Here is a 21,244-nt window from a genome sequence, read left to right on the forward strand (position 1 = left end):
TCTTTGCCCTCTTCACATTCTGCTTAGAACGTGAGCTCTGAGGTAGGGGCATTACCTATCTGCAAGCTACTTGATGAAAATAAAACTCAAACACATCAGGCCGTTGGTAAAGCCCTCCAAGAGATCTGATCACTTGGAGGCAATGCTCAGCTTTCAACACAGAATGTATCCTTTCATTTCACACGTACCTGACCATCCCGTTTGCCATGTTGGCTACCATTTTGGCAAATGTTTGCTCAAGAGGCTTTTCTGAACCTTTTTGGTTAACCTGGGAGGAAGAAAAAATAAAGAGAAGAAAATTAAAAAGAAATATATATAAAAAGGAGTATTATTCAAAAGCCTGCTTAGAAGAACATCAGCTTTTTCAGGAAGAACAAGTGAAAGCATACCAAGTTGACAATCATTTGCTTTCCATAGCTAATTATTTGCGAGTCAAAATGTCTTTGGAAGCCATCCATCTAGAAGAGAAAGGAAAAAGTAGCACACATCTGTCAACGCACTTAAGAGCTGTGATTTACAACAGATCTCTATTATCATCTTTTTGATGATACCACATAGGTAGTAGCTAAGAAGCGTTTGATGTTCTCTATTGTGCTAATACATTTCTACTTTCATCCCCCCAGTCCATTCAGCTTGCCTGCATAAACATGCCACAGATAACAAGTATTGTGCAGCTGCTAGAACTCCTGCAAACAAGAACCAAAGGGAAACTATCCCCATTGATGTTTGGGCTTTTTTCAGTCTCTGAACACACCTTTGAGTACAAGGCTTCTTGCTACTTCTTTTTAAAAGTAAAGCTCAACCCAGGACTGCTGATTTTTATTCCTCTGATTACAGTTTGTTACTTGATCACACAAACATGAGCCCAGAAATATGTTTAAACCCCAAGACACAACAAACACTCACATACATGATTTACTGACTTGCTGATCTGCGGCTTTGGCTTATACTTGAGGTTTGGTCTTTGAGACCAGAAAAAAGGAATTGATCCACGGGTCTGCAAAAGAATGGAAAACAGTTTAAAACAACAAAACACTTACAAACTCACTTGCCATTTCAAGATGAAGCAGGCTGGGTTAGGTCATGTGCATGCAAATCTTGTATACAATTTATATTTAGAAACATAGAGCAATCTAGGTATCTTAAGCCAGTGAGCAGTTCCTTAAACTGCCTTTACCTGAACAAACGATGCCTTGCTGCCCTTGTAATGCACAATTTGTTCTGTTTCAACGAAGTTAGCAGCATGCCCTTCTGAATCAATACCTATGTAGGAAAAGGACCTTATTAAGCAAGTCTGGCTGCAGAACAGTGACAGCGTATCAACAAAAGGCTTCCTTCCTGTCCTTAAGCACTCACAGAAAGCATGAAAATACCACAGAGCTGCCTGAAGACGGCAAATTAAACACCTCTGGCAAAAATTCCACCTCATCTGTACCCAATTTAACTTGAAGAAGCACAGATGTGCTTAACACATTTGGGTATTTCTAGCCATAGAAACTGAGCAGTTTAATACAAAATAAGATGCAAGTGCTTTGACACAGAAATACTGATAATTCAATAGCAATGGCACTGCAGAAACCAACCAATTTCTTCAAAAGCATGTATGTTGGGGCTAAGAACAGAGAAAGTGATTGAAATTTATTTCCTTGTTCACCTTTTAACTTGAAACAATTAGAGAACACACCACTATTCAGGGCTCCACTGCTAGCACCAATGATGCTGTCACTGAATTTACTGCTAGGCCAAGATGGCTGTTACACCACTTGCATTTAACTCCTCCCCAGTAAAGTGTTAAAAAGCCCTATAAGGCTTCTGCAGTTATCTCTAGAATCAGTTTTAATACGATACCAGAACACGCTTCATATCATACAGGTTCCTAATATTTTCTTTGTCTTGAGACAAACTATTATAAGCATTTTTTGTGCAAGCCTTTACACAACAATAACTCTTAAAAGGTGAGTCACATATAGCTGGAATTTGCTTGGTTTTAAAAAGAAATCCATTTGCTATTTTACCTCTCACATAGTAGCGCACACCAGCCCTGAAACAGCTTCTTCTGGAAATCAGCAGCCAGTCAAAACACTTGCCATTAATAGAACAAGAGTGCATGGTGATAACTAGTGAAGAACATTAAGGAAAACCCCAAGAGCTCATTAGGGTATTTTTATATATCCAGAGGTAGGAAACATCAAGGAACCAAGTCACTACATTCAAAATGATCTCTAAGCATTTCCCACACCAATATGTTCAACACCAGCCAAACATTAAACTTGAGAGCACTGGGATCAGTATGCACACCACAAAATGACAGGCCATAGGTGATGTCACTGACGAACACATTAAAGCTGCTATAATTGAGGAAATGGGCTTCTAAAGAAGATTAATGTAGTGTTATGTCCTACGTATATCACTGACTGGACTGACTGCTGAAGTTCTGTTCAGTGCTACATCCATCTCATCCACACTTGTGTTAAGCTATCTGAACAGGTTCTTGCTCCTATTGCTTTTAACAAAACAATACCACTTCAGAAAGGCTTTTAGAGCAGCGAATAGCTTGGGCTATTACACCTTGCACCTGTACGTGCAACAGACAGCACATTTACAGCTGCCAGAACGAGCAGTAATGTAGACTGGCTTTTAAATCCATGCCAAGGAAAAGAATGAACACACCTGCAGCGGAAGCTTCTTACACAGGAATGATTTCCTGCTTAGGCTAGATATCCAAAGTGGCAGATACCCTTTAATCTCAGAGTAATCAAACAAACAGGGACCACTGACAGCTAGCTTCAGTTTGAGAGCCTTGTTCTTTGCTGCTTATAATTGCCTTTATTTGGACTACAGTAAACAATCAAATATTAAGAGAGATCACCATTTATCATGAATAGTTTCCCACAGGCTTTCATCCTTTGCCCCTAGAAACTGAAACTCGCAACTCTGAAGCAAACACATAACCAAAATGACCAATTTTTGCAAGCTGCAGTATTCATAGGACCATAGAACGGTTTGGTCTGGAAAGGACCTTAAGATCATCCAGTTCCAACCCCCTGCCATGGGCAAGGACACCTCACATTAGACCACGTACAACCCAACGCCCTGTCCAACCTGGTCTTGAGCAGTATTAGCATACTGCAGACTCCTGTTGTTTGAGGAATTTAGGAACTTTGTCTTGAGGCTGGTAAATAAAAAGCCCATTTTACCATGAAATCTAGATTCCACATTTATGATTCAAATGGGACATAAAGCAGCCATGTCACATATGAGCACCTAACATGTTGAAAAGCACACTGGCTGCATACATGCAACATCTTGATTTATGTATGTGTGCTAATACTGTTTGTAAAGAACTCCAAACAATAATACAAATCGGTCCTACATAATCCAGCATCTTCTCATAAGTCATAAATTGGAGTGTGAAAAAGAAATATTTCTCTGCTGTCCTGGAAAATGACTGCCAGGTCCTACCCCTTTAATTCAACACACGTACAGCCAACAGCTCCCTGCCAGAAAGGTTACCTCTATAATCAGCCCATTTTCTAACTGCAGTCTCTGTCTCAAATGGCATCTTGCTGTTGGCTACTTGCATATAGATAAAAGGAAAAGGCATGATTTATTGTCCTTTAGAAGGGTTGGAGGTTTTTTGAGCAGCAAGGGAAATATTAACTGTAGTTCAGGCTTTAGATGATCAAAGTCTTGATTTACCCAAGTCAGTCCATTCTCTCTCACCACTGCAAGACCCCAGATGAACAAGATATATTTCAGTTTGGGGATGGGGGGGGGAAGAGTTTTTGATTTCACTGAAGTAACTGGAAATGGCACTGTACCAGTTCTGCTTAGGGCACTCCCCAACATTTTCATCACTAAAAATTCAGTTTCTCTGAATTCATGGGTTCTCTAAAGGTGTTTGGTTAGTATTAGAATTACTGCAATACATACATGACTTATGCTAATTACTTATACAGTGAAAATAGGACAGAGGAAGGTGTTAATTGCAATCCACCCAGACTCTTCCACCCAGGACCTGCAGGATAAGGACTGGGCTGCTTTGACAGTTCCCTTTTGCTATCTTTCCTTGCCATTCCACCTACTCTCATGACATTTTCCATTAAATGAAGTCACAGGAGAGGGGACTGGAGATCTGCCAGCTGCTAACAGTCCTACCAGAACAACTGATCCCATCTGGAAGCTGCTCCCTGCACACACCTGAGGGACCTTTGCAATGGAAGAAATAAGGAGAATGTGGCATGAGCTGCTCTATCCAGCTTTGCCAGTCCTTTTCATGCTGCCAGTGTAGAAGCATCTGGGGCTTATTGTTGATCACACGCTGCACGAGGAACACTGCTTCCAGAAAGCATTAGGCTTACTCACAGCATACACCCCTTCTCAGAAACAGACTCATGACTGCTTTGCTAAAATGGCTGTTACCCTAAGTGTTAGTGCAGGAAAAGCAGCTGGTTAGAAGCAGCATTCCAGGAGCCTTCAGCAGAACTTACCCTTTTATTCATCAACAGGAACATCCATAATCACTCCTTCAAGTCAAAACTGTTCTCCCTTATTTTATATCCAAAGTAAATGCTAAATGAATGTATCCTTACAGAAAGATAGTAAGTACTAAGGCTGATGTAAGAGCATTTGCCATGCTCATCTTAACTTTTAATCTCATTGAAAGATAGCTATGGAAATCATACCTGTAAAATGAAGTTCATTAAGCCTTAAAGGCAGAGTATTCAAGTATATGAACATGAGTGGGCTATTAAGCAATATCTAATGCTCACACCTGAACAAACTACAACCTCATTCTGACGTGGTCTATGGTATAGCTGCTAACATAGCCAGTTGAGCAGCCTCAATAGCAACTACTTTGCTGTTAGATTCCCATAGTCAATCTTACAACACAAAAGGATACATCCGTGCATCACTGGCGTAGCAAACCTATGGATCTGAAACATACATAATACATGTTAAAATACTAACCACTAGCAGCCAAAGAGAGTGACATGACTTTGGCTAGCAGTTTCGTTTGATGTAAGTTATAGCCTTTAATTTTTGGTTTGGGTGCGGTAATTCTTTCCAAGAAAGACACATTTGAGGAAAGACAGCAACAGAAATAATCCTTATTAGCAGCAGGGAAAAAGTGAGAGCCTAATCCTAGTTAAGCAACCGTGACAGTTCATGCTTGCCCTCAGTTATCAGTTATCTCCCTTTCCTACTTGTGTGTTTTGCCTTCTGCATCTGTTTTCACAAACCAGCCATACTTGGCTTTCTTTGCTGTTCCCACCACAGCTTTTCTCTCATTTCCCAAGCTTTGTCTGCACAGCACTATTCAAACAGTATAACCCAGTCACATGCCTCCAAAATATGCACAACAGCCCTTCGGTAATTCCTATCTTCACATTCCAGAAGCACTGCACAATCCAGCCTTTTGGAACAGTGCTGCCTAATGTAAGAGCACGTTTCCACAGGTTACTGAGACAGAAATAGAAGCAGTGCGTCATTCAGTGCGATAAATGTGAAGTACTGATAGAGAGAAAAGGTTGCTGTAGTGCAGACAATTTGAGAAGCTCAGCACACATCTGAAGGATATGTGTTTTCATAGGATAGTTTGGACTGGAAAAGACCTTATGGTCATTCAGTTCCAACCACCTGCCATGCAAAGGGACATCTCACACTAGACCATGCTGCTCAAGCCCGTCCAACCTGGCCTTGAACACTGCCAGGGATGGAGCATTCACAACTTTTTGGGGCACCCTGTGCCAGCGCCTCAGCACCCCCACAGGGAAGAGCTTCTGCCTTAGATCTAACCTGAACTTCCCCTGTTTCAGTTTGAACCCATCACCCCTTGTTCTATCGCTACAGTCCCTGATGAAGAGTCCCTCTCCAGCATCCCTGTAGCCCCCTTCAGACACTGGAAGCTGCTCTGAGGTCTCCACGCAGCTTCTCTTCTCCAGGCAGAACAGCCCCAATGTTCTCAGCCTGCCTTCATATGGGAGGTGCTCCAGCCCCTGAGCATCCTTGTGGCCTTAACTGACAGCCACGTGTAGCAGGAAGCAGCTTAAATCAGGCTGGCCATTGAGGTACTACAGTTATGGTTCATGGTCATGCCCTTGTATTTGCTGGACTAAGTGAATTCGAGGTTACACTCCTCTTAGTCTTCATTTGACATAAAATTAAAGATTCTAAACTGTCAGTTTTATTTTTAATACCAGCTTTATGACCTATTCACTAAGCAAATGGAATTTAAACTGCACCCAGAGAAAGATGCTAGCCAGTCTTAGGAAAAAAGTTATGAGCTGAACCTTGCCTGTACCTAAAGTACAGATTATTAACAAATAAGTAGTTAAACTTCAAAAAGCTTGAAAAGCATATGCTGTGTAATGTAACTTCCCCTTTGGTTTAGACAAGTATGGTGTCAGCACAGCATCTTCAACAGCAGACATTTTCAAGAGCCAGCTTTAATACAGGTAGTAGTGAGAACATTGACATAAAGTTGGGAGTCTGAAAGCAAAAGACTCGCTGTGCTGAACTAGAAGATGAACAGCCACGTTATACTAGCTTCTGGCTGTCTGAAATAAGAGGCCCAATTACAGGAAGCTATTGCATATTTAGAGCAAAATTATATTCATCCTCTATTAATACAATCATTACAAAGTGTTTACCTCTGGTTGAGCAGCAAATTCTCTAAGAAGATGCCCATTCCACACAAACCGTGGATCTGCCTGCAGCAAGAAAAGAAAAGCCAACAGGTTTTTAGAGACTGTCAGTTCTCTATAATGCAGAGTAAAGCAGTTATCATAGTATCCATGCATTGCACAAGTTTAGGGGAACAGAGGTACACGGAGATGGAATGTCCTTCTTCCATCAGTATCCTTCATATCCTCATCTATGATATAAATAAAATCAAAACAGTTAAGAGAAGCACAACCTTTGAGGGTGCTGCCTGACACTCGAGGCATACATAACTGCTAACAACTGAGCTGCAGCATCAGACCAACATTCTGGTCTGTGCCCTAAGTAAGCAGGCCTTGAAAAGTGCTCTCAAACTGTAACTACAGCAGCAAGGTAATACTCAAAGGGGGCAGAAGGTAAAAATGCATGGAGTTCTGCATGCAATAATCAACAGTTCTGAGAACTGGAAGTTTAGCAATGCTTGTAGTTTAAAAGATGTCAGTATTTATATTCTGCAGCATAAATAACTCTCTTCATGTATTTCCTATGTCTAATTCACCTCAAAAGGGCCTTGAACAGGTTGCTGAGCACATTCCAGGAAGCTACCAGATTAGTCACAAAAGTGACATTTGCTGCAGAACATAGGGCAGGCTCTGGAATAAATCTCAACTTTAAGATGAGGTAGGCAGACAATACGTCACCGAGGATAAGGGTTAATTCAAGCTCAGTGTTGCAACGTTCCTTTGTCTAATAGAAAACAAGAAATACAGCTATCTGCCAGGAACTGTTCAGATCCTATTTACAGTACCTTGAACTAGTGAAAGAGCACGATACAAAGCTTTGGTGCTTCTGTACTGGGGCGGTTTCCTTCTGTCAGTACTCTTTTAAAAACACTCAAACACACGCAAGTAAGAAACCAAAATACCCATACACCAACTACAGGCCAATCTCCTCTTGTGGAATTGAACTGGAGATGCCCAAAATTGCCATCATCCATTAAGTTAAGCCATTATACTGCAATGATGAGTGTGAAATTACACTAAAATTGTTTTAAGCTTCTAACATCTGAATTCACTCAAACCTGATGCTATTTTACAGCGCTCTGCCTTTCAAACAACCTTCTGAAATGCCTCAGTTTTAAGTCAAACCAATTGTTTCATGTCAGCAACCGCTCTCCCGGGCAAGACTGCTGCCAGAACAGCATTTGACAACACAAAACAGTCCAAGTATAAACTGATTTCTAAATTGATTTTTTTAATCTTTGAAAAGCTGCTGCCCCAGTTTAGATAGTTTCAGTATCTAAGAGGCAACTTCTTGTGACTCCATTGCCACCTCTTTGGCAAAGGGAGAAGAGATGCTATTGACTTCCAAGGTTTCAGTATTCAGTGTCTAGGCAGTTTAGACCTGATTTATGCTGCAATACAGCACACTACCAGATGAAAGATTCTGAAACTCTGGAAGCACCAGAGAATTTCAAGCTCAAATGCGTTTGGCTGGTATCATTAAGACAAAAGCAGCGTATTAAATTCACACTTCAAACATAAGGAATAGGCCTGGTTAAGACAGAATACATCCCAAGGCCAACAGATATAAACCCCACCGTTCAGTTCCACATGATCTTGGAAAAGAGTATGAAGTCGAGTGCCATTTAATCCACTTTTGGGCAAAGGGTTAGGGCTCAGCCACAACCCATCACAGTTCTGATAAAACGGCATAGTGCCGAACAGATTTGCGTACTGGAGCATTATAGACCACCAGTTTCCACCCTTGTTTTAAGCAAGGTACAAAGCAAGCTCGAGTTGTAACTTGACTCATTGCTTCTTTTTTGTCTCTCTCAGTTTCTTTTTCCCAGAGAACTGCCCAGTACAACCCAACTGACCAGCTCACAGGGACAGTTCAGTTACAGTTCAGCAACAGTGCTATCTTTTTCTAGTTCAGTTATAAGGATTTGCATCCAAGCAACATGTAAATCTGTTTCACTAGTTTAAATTAATGATTTAAATAGTAAAGCCATTTATAGTACAACAGAAGACCACAAATGCTTTAACAGTATCTGCTACCACTTAGCATACTAATTGATTGTAAAAGATAAAAAATGAAGGCTTCAGCTCAAGTGTAACAGGACCATGGATTTCCACAATATCATCCTAAACTTTACCTTTAGTTTGTGCTAGTTTGTTTTGACATCATTTAAACATCAGCTGCATAAATGAAACTTAAGCCATGCAGAGCTGACTGACAACACCCGAGACACAGGCACTAAGGAAAAGCACATCCTTACCCTCTCTAGGAGACTCATTTCCTGGAACTCTGGGCTTGTGTTGGCTAATCGTTGGAGAGTGTGCGTTAGGTCGTATGTTGTTGAGAAGTAAAATCCATCCACGCTCAAGACATGATTGAGCATTGATAAAAAGACTTTATTGTCCTGCAACTGTTGAATGAGAAAAAACGGACAGAAGAGCTCTCATTTATTACCATTACTTATTCTTACAAGCTCCTGCTACTTTCTAAAGTGATGAGATGAACCTTGCTAGTGTGCTAGCACATGACCTCCAGATCATTCAGAGATTACCATAGGAGAAAACCATGGGATTGCAATTTTGTTAACAGTTCACTGATAACTGACAGCTAGCACACTGCAACCCAATTCTACAAGAACAGTGGAGAGCAGAGAACAGGCTCCTGTGAGGTAAACAGGTACTGATATTAAACTAGTATTAGCAACCGCCAAGCAAAAAGGAAGCCATTAGTTCGCCTGAAAACCATTCAAAAAGCCAAATGGGATGGCAATGCAAATAAAGGCTACAACTTACTGTCAGGATTACCCCACTAACTAACCTGTGTTTGGTTCAAGCTTTGATTAGCCTCATTCCTTTCCTGGAAGAGCATCAGATTCCCTTTCAGCTCCATTGGTTAGGCACCTTACCTACTCTCTATCAAGCCCCAACACATCTATTTTATACAATCTCCATCCTTTCCATCTCAAAAAAGGAAAAAAATCAATTCTTCCCTGATGGGTAATTATGTAATGGAACAATCCCATAAATTAAGCAAGGCAGATAGTTAGATGACAGCAAGGCAGCTTATCATAGGGGCTATCAGAATAGGAAAGCTATGAGAAAGACTTAACAGCAACAGCATAGACAAGAGTGTACCATCATAGCAGCAGGAAAAAATGCACAATATGCAGAACAAACTCTGGGGATGATATTCAAGATTGCACAATGTGAGCTTGTTATCTTGAATCACACAGCTTTATATTCCCCTATATCCAACTACTGCATCAATTATAGCAGCCTGAATAAAGCAGAAAATGAAGTGCAGCTCAAAAGATTTCCTAAAAAGAAACTTTCATAGTTTCATCAAATTAGGTCATGTGGTAAAGGACATTAATATAAGATAATCCCCCCACAATCCCCTCATGAATCCACCTACCTGAATATCAGTTAAGTGCAGCATGGTCTTTTTGTAGGAGAGGATGTCAAAGTCTGTTGCTTTCCAGATTGCATGACTGAAAATCTCACCTACTTTTTTCTTTTTTGTTATTACAATAAGATATGTGCCTGTAAATCAGAAAGAATAAAGTTAAAAACCCCATAAATAGATGCACATATTAAGAGAAGGAGCCTATAACCATACCATGTAACTATAGAACTACAACCAGAAAACTGAAACCGATGGGAAAGGGTGAGGTTTCTTCAACTTACACCTAGGACTTCATTCCTAACAGTAAGGGGGCTGGAACAGATGCTAAGCTACCCACTTCTCTATGCTCACAGATCTTGAGCTACCCATTACATTTAAGGAATTAGAAAATGGACAGGAAAAAGAAGGGTCAGCTACTCAAACTGCAGACCAGACTGTCTGAAAGTCTTCAGGTTTGCAAATGCTGAAAGAGGCCAGTAGTCTTGAATGTGGTTTGGAAAGCACTGAGCAAGTCTGAAATGCATGAAAGGAAGCGTGCTTCAGAACCCAAAGCCCTATTCATCTTATCCTAAAAAAGTATTTCTCCTAACAGGTTCAAAATGGAAGAAAGAGAAGGGGGGGTTCCTTTTAATAATTTGACAGGAAGTTCAGTGTTTTCTTGGCTGCATAAGTAACAAAGCAAAAAAACCATAATAAAGACAGGTCACTCAAAGCAATGGATTTACACTTGCTGGTAAACATGACATACTCTTATTTCTACCAATCATATTTCAGTGCCAGTTTGGTTTGAAGAAAAAGAACACTTTATCAAATTGGATATTGATGGATAAAAATGTCTCATGATCTACCTCTTATAACCATTAAATGCTTACTTACAACTTCCATGGATCAAAACAGCAAGGTGTTTTTTTTTTTCCATGCAGAAGCACAGAACCCCAAATCTAGTACACTTTTGTACTGGTGTTATACCTTTTATTTGGACTATTTAAGCACTTCAGAAATGCTCTAGCATGTTTGCATCTCGAGTTCTAAGTACTGCTTTTTGCTGGTGTGTCAGAAGCATCCAGATACCTTATAAAAGCAGCAGATTCCATCCACAGCTATGCCACAAAGATGCTGCACAGATACATCTGATATGAATTTTCAATGCCTTTTCCTATTTGCGTATGCAACCTTCTGTTTGAGACTTCAGAGCTTCGGATATTAATTCAGCACTTATCCCCCTCCCCCTTAACACTGTAAATAGGTGAAGAATATTTATGTTTCCCAAAGATGCTGCATTGCTAGATATGGAACCAGTTTTACAGACGATAACAAACTACCTAACACCGCAGTATCATTTACTAACAACACAAAATCATTCACTTTTAACTGATATTATCTTTAGGTTAACAGCTGTATATAAACAATCACTGCAAACCTTTGGGGATGGAAAGAAAAAGGCTATTTTAGTAAGTTGCATACTTCTATATTTTGTATAATATTCAGTCACTGCCAAGCCTGTAATGTGTGAAAATTCCCCTTTTGGGTAATTCAGTTTTAAAACAGTCAGACCTTGTCAAGCACCTAAGACACAGGTGTCCATTATATCACTCTTACTCTACAAAATCCACAATTCTTTAGAATATGAGCATATAAAATTCAGTAGTTTAAGACCCTGTGAGAAGTTTACTGCATTTAACACAATGATACTTTGCTTTGGTTGAGAATACTGCAATGAGTGAGCTTAAATCCTTTCTATGTATGGAGACATTTATTCAGTATGCATGCTCCTTATTACATCATTTTTCAGACTACTTTAGTCTCAAACTCTAATAAAGTCTATACAAAAGATCTTTTGAATAGCAATTCATAAATTGCTATTCAAAAGTTGCTATTCAGAAGACCTTTTATATAGACTTTATTAGAGTTTTGAGACTAAAGTAGTCTGAAAAATGATGTAATAAGGAGCATGCATACTGAATAAAACTCTCCAGAAGTGAAGTCTGAAAGCTCAGACATTACACATCAGGTTTATTTGTGGCAGTGACTGTTTAGAGCCGAACACCGACATACTTAGAAAAAGCAGAGAGCCTATTCTTACCTTATCCAACAACTGCCTAAAACTTAGAATTGTTCCAGTCTGTCCTTTTCCTGTTAATGTTGAGTTTTCTTTATATATGTAGGATAGTTGGAAGACAACCATTACTTGAACTACTAATCTATTATCCTGTCACTCAGTTCTGTACCAGGATTATTGATTTAAAGCCAAACTTCACAGTTCAGTATTTGACTGTCGCATCAAATCCTGCAACTAAAACAGTTATGAAAAGTAAATTATGTTCTTTGCACACATTTGAAATCTATGCCTTAAGACTCAACTAGTTATCAGTTAACCCTTCCTTTAGAGCAGGTGAGGTACATGAACATTCATGATCAACTGTATTTGGATACCTCCATCCTCCAGCAGCAACAAGGATAGGCCATCCTACTGATGAAAGCGCAGCCTCTGGTAAGTATCCAAGATGCTATTTTTGCCTTTAAAGCTTCTTCAGCAATATATATTGCCTAAGTATTTTTAAAGAGCACAGTTCTCTTTTCCTTACCTGCTACCAAACGGATTGTTCCCAAAATACCATATATAGGCCTTGTAACAGCTGAGGGGGGAACATCTTTCTTCACTGAAAAGCAAAAGAAAAAAGCATCATTAGAATTTCAGACTGCTTCTTTCGTGCCTATATTGGAAAAACTATTAAAGTAGGTTTGCCAAAGCTTCTTGGTCAAATCTCAAGTTTTGCTAGTCTTAAGTTTAAGCAGCAATACATCAGATTTCCAGAGCCTGATGGGGGATGGGAGGGAAGGATATGGAAGCATTCTAACCCAATTTCTATGTTTAATCAAAATAGTCATTCAATTGAAAAAATTCAAGCTTATTCACATGACAATACAGCAAATAAACTCCTCAATAATGTATTGTCCTGCCAGCTTCCACAAGCTTTTTGTTTTGAAGCCATCTAAACATCAATGACATCAATGACACACAAACCATAAATGCTTGTACCTCCCTCTTCTGATTGCTTCTTCTGAGCCTCAGTCTATTTCCATCTTGGAGACTCAGTTTACTTTTTGGTCTAACTCTGCAAAACTACCAAGAACAGTATAGATTACAATACTCCAAACAACATACCAAGAGATCCAAAAGGGGAATTACAGAGCAGTCAGTCTCACCTCTGTGCCTGGCAAAATCTTGGAGCAGATTCTCCTGGAAGGCATGCTAAGGCACATGAAAAACAACAAGGTGCTTGGTGACAGCCAGCATGGCTTCACTAAGGGGAAATCCTGCCTGACCAATTTGGTGGCCTTCTATGATGGGGCTACAGAACTGATGGACAGCGGTAAAGCAGTTGATGTCATCTACCTGGATTTGTGTAAAGCGTTCGACACTGTCCCACACGACATTCTTGTCTCTAAATTGGAGAGACATCAATTTGAATGGACCACTCGGTGGATAAAGAACTGGCTGGATGGCCGCACACAAAGAGTTGTGGTCAATGGCTCAATGTCCGGCTGGAGACCAGTAACGAGTGGTGTCCCTCAGGGATTGGTGTTGGGACCGGTCTTGTTCAACATCCTTGCTGACATGGACAGTGGGATTGAGTGCGCCCTCAGCAAGTTTGCCGATGACACCAAGCTGTGTGGTTCGGTTGATACGCTGGAGGGAAGGAATGCCATCCAGAGGGACCTTGACACGCTTGTGAGGTGGGCTGATGCCAACCTCATGAAGTTTAACCATGCCAAGTGCAAGGTCCTACACCTGGGTCGGAGCAATCCCAGGCACAGCTACAGGCTGGGCAGAGAAGAGATTCAGAGCAGCCCTGCGGAGAAGGACTTGGGGGTGCTGGTCGATGAGAAAATGAACATGAGCCAGCTTCAGTGTGCGCTTGCAGCCCAGAAAGCAACCGTATCCTGGGCTGCATCAAAAGGAGTGTGACCAGCAGGTCAAAGGAGGTGATCCTGCCCCTTTACTCTGCTCTCGTGAGACCTCACCTGGAGTACTGTGTGCAGTTCCGGTGCCCTCAACATAAAAAGGACATGGATCTGTTGGAACAAGTCCAGAGATGGGCCATGAGGATGATCAGGGGACTGGAGCACCTCCCGTATGAAGACAGGCTGAGAAAGTTGGGACTGATCAGCCTGGAGAAGAGAAGGCTGCGTGGAGACCTCAGAGCAGCCTTCCAGTATCTGAAGGGGGCCTACAGGGATGTGGGGATGGACTCTTCATTAGGGACTGTAGTGATAGGACAAGGGGTAATGGGTTAAAACTTAAACAGGGGAAGTTTAGATTGGATATAAGGAGGAAATTCTTTCCTGTTAGGGTGGTGAGGCACTGGAATAGGTTGCCCAGGGAGGCTGTGAATGCTCCATCCCTGGCAGTGTTCAAGGCCAGGTTGGACGAGGCCTTGGGTAATACGGTTTAGTGTGAGGTGTCCCTGCCCATGGCAGGGGGGTTGGAACTTGATGATCGTAAGGTCCTTTCCAACCCTAACTATTCTATGATTCTACGTATCCAAATATTAATTAGAAGTCTTAGCCTGTTAAACTTTCCTCTATTCACATTTCTAGAGTAACAGAAGGGATATTAGAGGAGTTTAAGAAACAAAAACACCCAAATCAGAGTTAAGTACTTTCTCAGAGCTTGGAGAACAGAGAAAGACAGCACGTGTATTTTCCTTTGTTTTAAACACCTTGCAGGCTCATCTGATAAACACCTGTCATGAGAACTGATGTGAACTCAGAAAAGACTAGGGATGACTATATTAAAGAGTTTTGAAGGAGAAATTGAAATACTATACTACAACAAAAATTATCAGTGGGATGGGCACACTTCTCTTACATGAGGTACACAAGATACATAAGAGACTGACTGTTTTTATATTAGTATTACTGTAGCATTTCTGTCTGTTTATGTATTAGTAATGCTAAGGTACAAACTCCTGAAGCACTGAGGAGGAAGTCACTCATTGCCTTAATTTCATGTTGTCATTTAATTCAAGTTCTTTGACTGAATTTGTGCATTAATTTCACATTCTTAATAAAGTACCATTTTGAAGACCTCAGCATCAGTATGCTCAACACTACTTGCACTGACATTTGAATCCAGATTTCCAACACAGAACTAAATTTACAGTGTGGGTTTTTTTACTGTTACTGTTTGTAGAGGCTTTATGAGAATTCATGTTTCAGTACTAAAAGACAGCACTGGGAGAATCTGGCAAAAGCTGCAGAAGGCCAGCGTTCAGCACTTCCCATGTTTGGGACTTGTAGCACCAATCCCAACTAGCTTGAATGACTCAGATTTTACTGTCATGATGGGCAGTCTTACACAAAGGAAGAGGCAAGCACTATCACCCTGGTTACCCACAGCAAAAAGCCATTTCCAACAAAGTTATTTACAGGATGGAATGCAAAGTACTATTTTAAAACAGTAACTAAAGATAAAAACAAATCTTCCAGTATCAATGCAAGGTACTGAAGATCTTCTGGGAGTGCATAGAACAAAACAAACAAAAAGGATGAAGAAGCCTATATTGTGAAATGCTGGTGAAGGGAGTACCTGTAAGAGTGACTTCTGTGGAGACTCTATCAATAGCAAGCACATCATCTGCTCCATCATCACAGGCTTCCACATAGAACTTCTCTGGTGTTACATGCCTTTAAGAGAATGGATAGGAAGAAGAAATTTGTTTAGTACCACTTACTTTGGCTTTATTTATTCTTCAGCACCTGAAGATAGAATAAGAAATTTTAAATCTCATTTCAGCTGCAAATCCCCCCTCCAAATTCTCACTGGATTAATTCCCAACAGCCACTGATATTGACAATGCAAAAATCCAAGTCAAGCTAATTGGGTATTGCAAAGCCCACCATCTGTTTAATAATCTTAATTCTTGTTTATTACTATGAGTTTGAGAGAAGAAAGGGAGTTTATGTACACAGTGGTCCATTTCAACTCATATCAGCTTGAACTACGTCACTTGGAAGTCTGACAAGCCAAAAGCAAACTTCAAAATCAGAAGTTTAGCCAAGCACTTTCTAACACCTGAGAAACTAATGTATCACATCCCTGATACAAGTCTAATAGACATAAAAATCATTTCCAGTGATAAAATCACCTATTTCACATTAGTGTGTTTGAAGTATTGTAAGAATCCACTGGAAACAACATAGGACAAATGGAAAAGCTAAATTGGCAGACTAGTTTACTGAAGCAAGTGTGACAGTGTTAGCAGATCTGTTAGCAGGTCTGTGCAACACTCGTGGAGTAACATGTATCCTCCCTATTGGAGACACACTGACATCCTGTTCAGACTTCATAGCTACCTCTCTCTTCAGGAAAACTCAATGCAGTACAATGCTAGCCATAAAATTAAACATAATTTTCAACAATATTCCTTAAAAATACACCTGTTGAGATACCTGCAAGCCAGACACGTTACACTGTGCAACACCACAAGAGTTATGCAGGAATTACTTGTAGCTGCACACAGGAAATGCTAAACATACAAGAAACCCACTCTTGAACTAACGTTCTCAACTTTCAGAATGAGTTCTCTTAGTTTAAGGCTTGACAAGACATGGGATCAGAGTTTCAAGCATCTTGTTCTGGAAACTTACTCTACAGGACAGGTATTTTTAGGCTCTTCTCCCTAAATAGCTCTTGCATTTTTTCACATCTCTTCTTTTTTAATCCATCAGAAAGCTGAATCAGAACCCTAATTTAGATCATAAAACTCCTTTGTAAGGGATCTGGAAGACCTCCTTTAACATGTCTAACACCCCACCTTCCACCCACTAAAAGCAGAGCCAACTTCAAAGTTTATCCAACTTTAAAGTTAAACCCTGTTTCTTTAGGAATGTTTTGGCACTCCCTAAGGACAGAGAGTCTACAACCTCTCTTGCACAAGTTCAGATGCTTAACTAAAGTGAAAATACAAACACCACAACAGACCATAAAGCAATCCTGTTCATCAGGTCATTTAACTTCTTCAGAAATCAGTCTATGTGTTCTAAAATGGGAAACACACCACATACCCTTTCTAAATCAGCTTGCTTAATCTTTCATGAATACTTATAAAATGCATTATCTCAGAATGGTTTAGGTTGGAAAGGACCTTTAAGATCATCTAGTTCCAACCCCCCCTGTTATAGGCAGGGATCTTTGAAACTACAGCCATCAGAGTTAGAAAATACAAATATGGAGTTTCTTGTACACTGAAGCCTTAAAGCTCCTACTTTGCTTTGCCTGTTTGTTTTGGATGAAGTGCACATATGCACCCCTGGCTCTCTAGTGGGGTTTCACAGCAATAACAGGAACTGATTTTACAGCGAATGGTGAACAAGCTTACAGAGATAGAACAAGCTTAAGGACATTCATAAGCCCCCAATTTATTAAAGAATCTAAAATCAGGTTGTACTATTTAAGATGCAGTCAGAAACCTATTGCTTGTTGGCAGGAGGCAGTAATAGGCATTTTTTCCACCTAAAGCAAGCTGCAGCTACTTAACTTCCACTGGTTTAGCTGAACAGTCAGCTTTTTCTAGGAGGTCAGTTGATACAGAAAAATCCAGCTGAAAATAGGGAAAAGTCACTGCAAAGTTTCATATTAGACCTGTTATGCCTTTAATATAGATGCTTACACATCCTTCCTCATCTTCATTAAGCAAGTAAGTTGAAGTGTCCAAAGCAGTAGCTTCAGTTTTTGAATACTCTGTATCCAGAGGACAACACAGACAAGACACCTACACTGACCATACAGAGCATTCCTACCCATGATCAGTAGTTTAAAAAGCTGCTCTTCTTATTAGGAAGTACAAATGGACATGACTGTCCTACAGTCTCAGCACTGAGACTTACCTGCATATTAGTTAAAGCCCATTGCAAACAACTGGGAAAAAGCTTACAGGTACAGAATATTTGTCATGTAAACAGACTTTACATTTACTACACTCCAGAGTAATAATTTCTCCCTGATAAACATGAAGTCTGTTATCCTCACCATAAGTTAAGAAAAAGGAGAGAATTAAGCCAGCTACTGCAAATTATACCTGGTTTCCCAATGTGCCATATGCCCTGCTTCAGTAGACCAGCCTCCTGCTTTTCTCTCTCTCTCTCTCAAATCCTAGTCCATATTTTGTTTCTTGCCACTACCATTGACTGCCCTTTTAAAAGCTTATCACCACCTTTATCTCCACTTACACAATGCTTATATATTTCTAACTTTGCTTAAACTACATTTTACCATCAACACACATGAAAGAAAGCTTTGCAATCAAAATCCTCCTTTCCACAGTTGGCTCCAAGACCAGACTTGGTGGCAAAAGTGTCAAGTGATTCCTGGTTTCAGTTCAATGGACCGAACTGGCAGCTCTAACAGCTGTCTGTGAAGTTGAGAGAAATAACTTTATGGTGATCCCAACAGAGGGATCTCTAACAGGTTTCAGCCCAAATACAGATATACAAACCTACCAGTTACCAGAACTAGGCTAGTAGTCTCATTCTTCTTCAGATGACCTTTTCAATCATTAGGACTACGGTAACTGAGATGACTGCCTCCCACTTCTCTTTCAGGAAAGAAGCTGATGAGCACTGCATACAAGAATGGTATTTTCCCACAGACCATCCTCAGTACCAAGTCTGTATGCTATTCACAAGCTTAGAAAGATAACACAAACGCTTATTTTACTGATCTGAGAAGGAGATATTAAGTGCTGAAAGAAGGATTACTCATAATGACTAGGAATCACAGACCAATTCTATTCTCATAATGAAATAAGAAAAAGATGGAAGTCCAAGTGCTAGTATAATAATAATAATATCAGTATTTTCCAGAAGCCCATGATGTCTGTAGTTACTTTTGAAACTGCTTTTCATACACCAGGCCGTATTCTGCTTTTGTATAACCTTCATATTTGACACTGGAACCTTCCTGCTCCTTGGCTACGTCATCACTGCTGTCTGTAAACATCCAAAACATCAAAGAACTCTTAACAGCAATATCTTGCTTCCGTTACAGCTTAACAGCATATAAAGTCTTCACTGAGTTTGAGTTCCTCTCATTCACTTTTATTTTAAATACAAAAAAACCCTTACCACCATTACCATGGCCTATTTCTGAGTGTTGCTGAAGAACAAAGAGAGTGATATATGGAAATATTTGACATTGATAAAGTAATTCCTGATGCTCTAGAAAAGGGAAGGTATTAAAGAACTGCAATCACCAAATTCAGGTTTCAAATATTACTGAAGGTGACTTGAATCTCATTTTGAAACCTTCTCTAACTGAATTGTGTGGACTGCTGCCAAGAGGTAAAGCAACTTACTCAACAGATTTAATACCTACAATACAAAGGTGAGAAAGAAAAAGTGTGATTCCCAAGATAGAAGCAAAAGAGATGAAAACCAACAACCACTGCTTGCTTACACCAAGTATAAAGTCAGCTTAATTTACAGTTAAGTGAGATAGTGGTACTTTTTTATTTGTGTATTTGTTGTGAAGTTTCACTTCATTAGCTGGATTACAAAGCAGTGTTGTATACCATGAAGGTGATGCCGAATTGCATCCCACATTTTAATTGGGTTGATCTTACAGACAAGAATACTCCTGTCTTCAGGAGTACTGCATGAAAGAAGACCCATTGTGCTCTAATGGCAACTAAAGATAGTACTTCACTCAATACCACTTAAGCCTTCTAGGCCTCAACAGCCAAACCCTTACTTCAGTAATTGATTATTTCACCATAAGTACTTAACATTGCTTTAATGCAGGAACCTCTTCGATGTCAACCTCTAAATGCTATAATAAAGCAAGCCAAAAGCACGCCCTGTACTGTGCAGCAGTGGCTTTGCTGTACTCAAGATACCAAAGTGGTCTGCAGCGAGGTAACAGGAAAGACATTAGTATAAGCAGAGTCCCAACAGCATGGTAAGTAACAGCGCCAACACACTGATGGTTTCAACACCCCAGAGATTCCAGATTTTCTAGGTGAGCAGGTGTGCTAATTATACATCTACCATAAATACTACTCCTCAAGCAGAAACAGCTCAAGGAACTGGAACATCTCCCATGGAGCAGTAGCTGTTGCAGGGAGAAGAAAGGGAGTATAATGCCAGGATTAAAGAAAAACAGTAATGAAAATACCAGAAAAAGACATGGATTAAAGGCATAGCTTTATAACGGCTATTCCCAGTTAGGTTTTGCTTAAGATGACAAATAATTGACTGCATAAGTTAATGCCCTCCTCAAACAACATCCCTGAGCTTCACATTGAAAGCTGCTTAGTTCAGCAAGAAAAAAAGGGTGCATACTGTTGTTTCTAGAAGTATTATCCAAACTCAGTTTAGAGAGCAAGAAACAAAAAGACAAAGACAAGTCGTACTTTTGGACCTCTCCCCAAATTACTGGTGAATTGGACTGATGGCTTTACTACCATCCAGTTGCTTGCTACCTGTAACAACTGTTTGAATCTACAACTTGTTCCTGAGGCTACAAGAGGAAGCTAAGTAAGTACAGCAGTGACATAGATGACATTTGTGGGTAGCAGTTTTTAGGTTAGCACTTCTTCCCAGTAATTGCTGGTGTAACTCAAATAGTGCCAACAGTAGCGCAGACATTAGACATCAGCATTTTTACTGGTATCACCTGAACCTCAATGATGACACTGGTCAAGGCTTGAGTCACTACTTTTGATAGCATAGAAAACACAAGGTTTGCATTGAGAGCTAGGATCTGGTACTGAATGTACCCTGCGGAGCACTACAAGCAGTGAAGCTCCACACAGGGCCACCAGACTACCCAGAAGAGGTGAGCTGCAGAAACTGACCTTTTCATAGAGAGAAAGAGAAGTCAGTTAAAACCCCAAAACATTGTCACCACTAAACCCCCACACTGGAGTCTAGCCTGGATCTCTCAGAACAACATTCTCCTTTGACCTTGCCAACTGGTAAGGGTGACTCATCACCCAAGTCATGGTCCTGTATCTTAAAATGCTTGGTAGAAAGTCTATAGGCGTTATGATGCTTACTGTAATCACAGGGAGAAAAGCCCATTTTTGCAGAAAGCAAAACAATTCTGTTTTCAAGTTTATAAAGCACAAAAACTCATGTTAAACTACATTTG

The 21,244-nt window shown here is 40.2% G+C and overlaps 1 protein-coding gene across 2 annotated transcripts in view; it reads right to left on the reverse strand.

Annotated features, from left to right (window-relative positions):
• Positions 1 to 21,244, reverse strand: part of SACM1L (SAC1 like phosphatidylinositide phosphatase) — a 144,023-nt gene that overhangs the window by 9,188 nt on the left and 113,591 nt on the right. The window contains exons 3-13 of one of the 2 annotated variants that reach the window (XM_061374970.1): positions 15,683 to 15,780; positions 12,675 to 12,749; positions 10,099 to 10,226; positions 8,945 to 9,094; positions 6,654 to 6,713; positions 4,904 to 4,937; positions 2,016 to 2,117; positions 1,178 to 1,263; positions 911 to 997; positions 390 to 458; positions 189 to 268 (exon numbers count right to left, since the gene is read on the reverse strand). In XM_061374970.1, the coding sequence (XP_061230954.1) occupies positions 189 to 268; positions 390 to 458; positions 911 to 997; positions 1,178 to 1,263; positions 2,016 to 2,117; positions 4,904 to 4,937; positions 6,654 to 6,713; positions 8,945 to 9,094; positions 10,099 to 10,226; positions 12,675 to 12,749; positions 15,683 to 15,780 (969 nt within the window). The remainder of the gene's footprint in view (positions 1 to 188; positions 269 to 389; positions 459 to 910; positions 998 to 1,177; positions 1,264 to 2,015; positions 2,118 to 4,903; positions 4,938 to 6,653; positions 6,714 to 8,944; positions 9,095 to 10,098; positions 10,227 to 12,674; positions 12,750 to 15,682; positions 15,781 to 21,244) is intronic. The other variant, XM_061374971.1, reaches the window with a different exon arrangement.

The sequence above is a fragment of the Neopsephotus bourkii genome, unplaced genomic scaffold (assembly GCF_033783945.1).
Source record: "Neopsephotus bourkii isolate Nb327-2 ecotype Australia unplaced genomic scaffold, CSIRO-AGI_Nbou_v1 NB_1655, whole genome shotgun sequence".
Taxonomy (NCBI): domain Eukaryota; kingdom Metazoa; phylum Chordata; class Aves; order Psittaciformes; family Psittacidae; genus Neopsephotus; species Neopsephotus bourkii.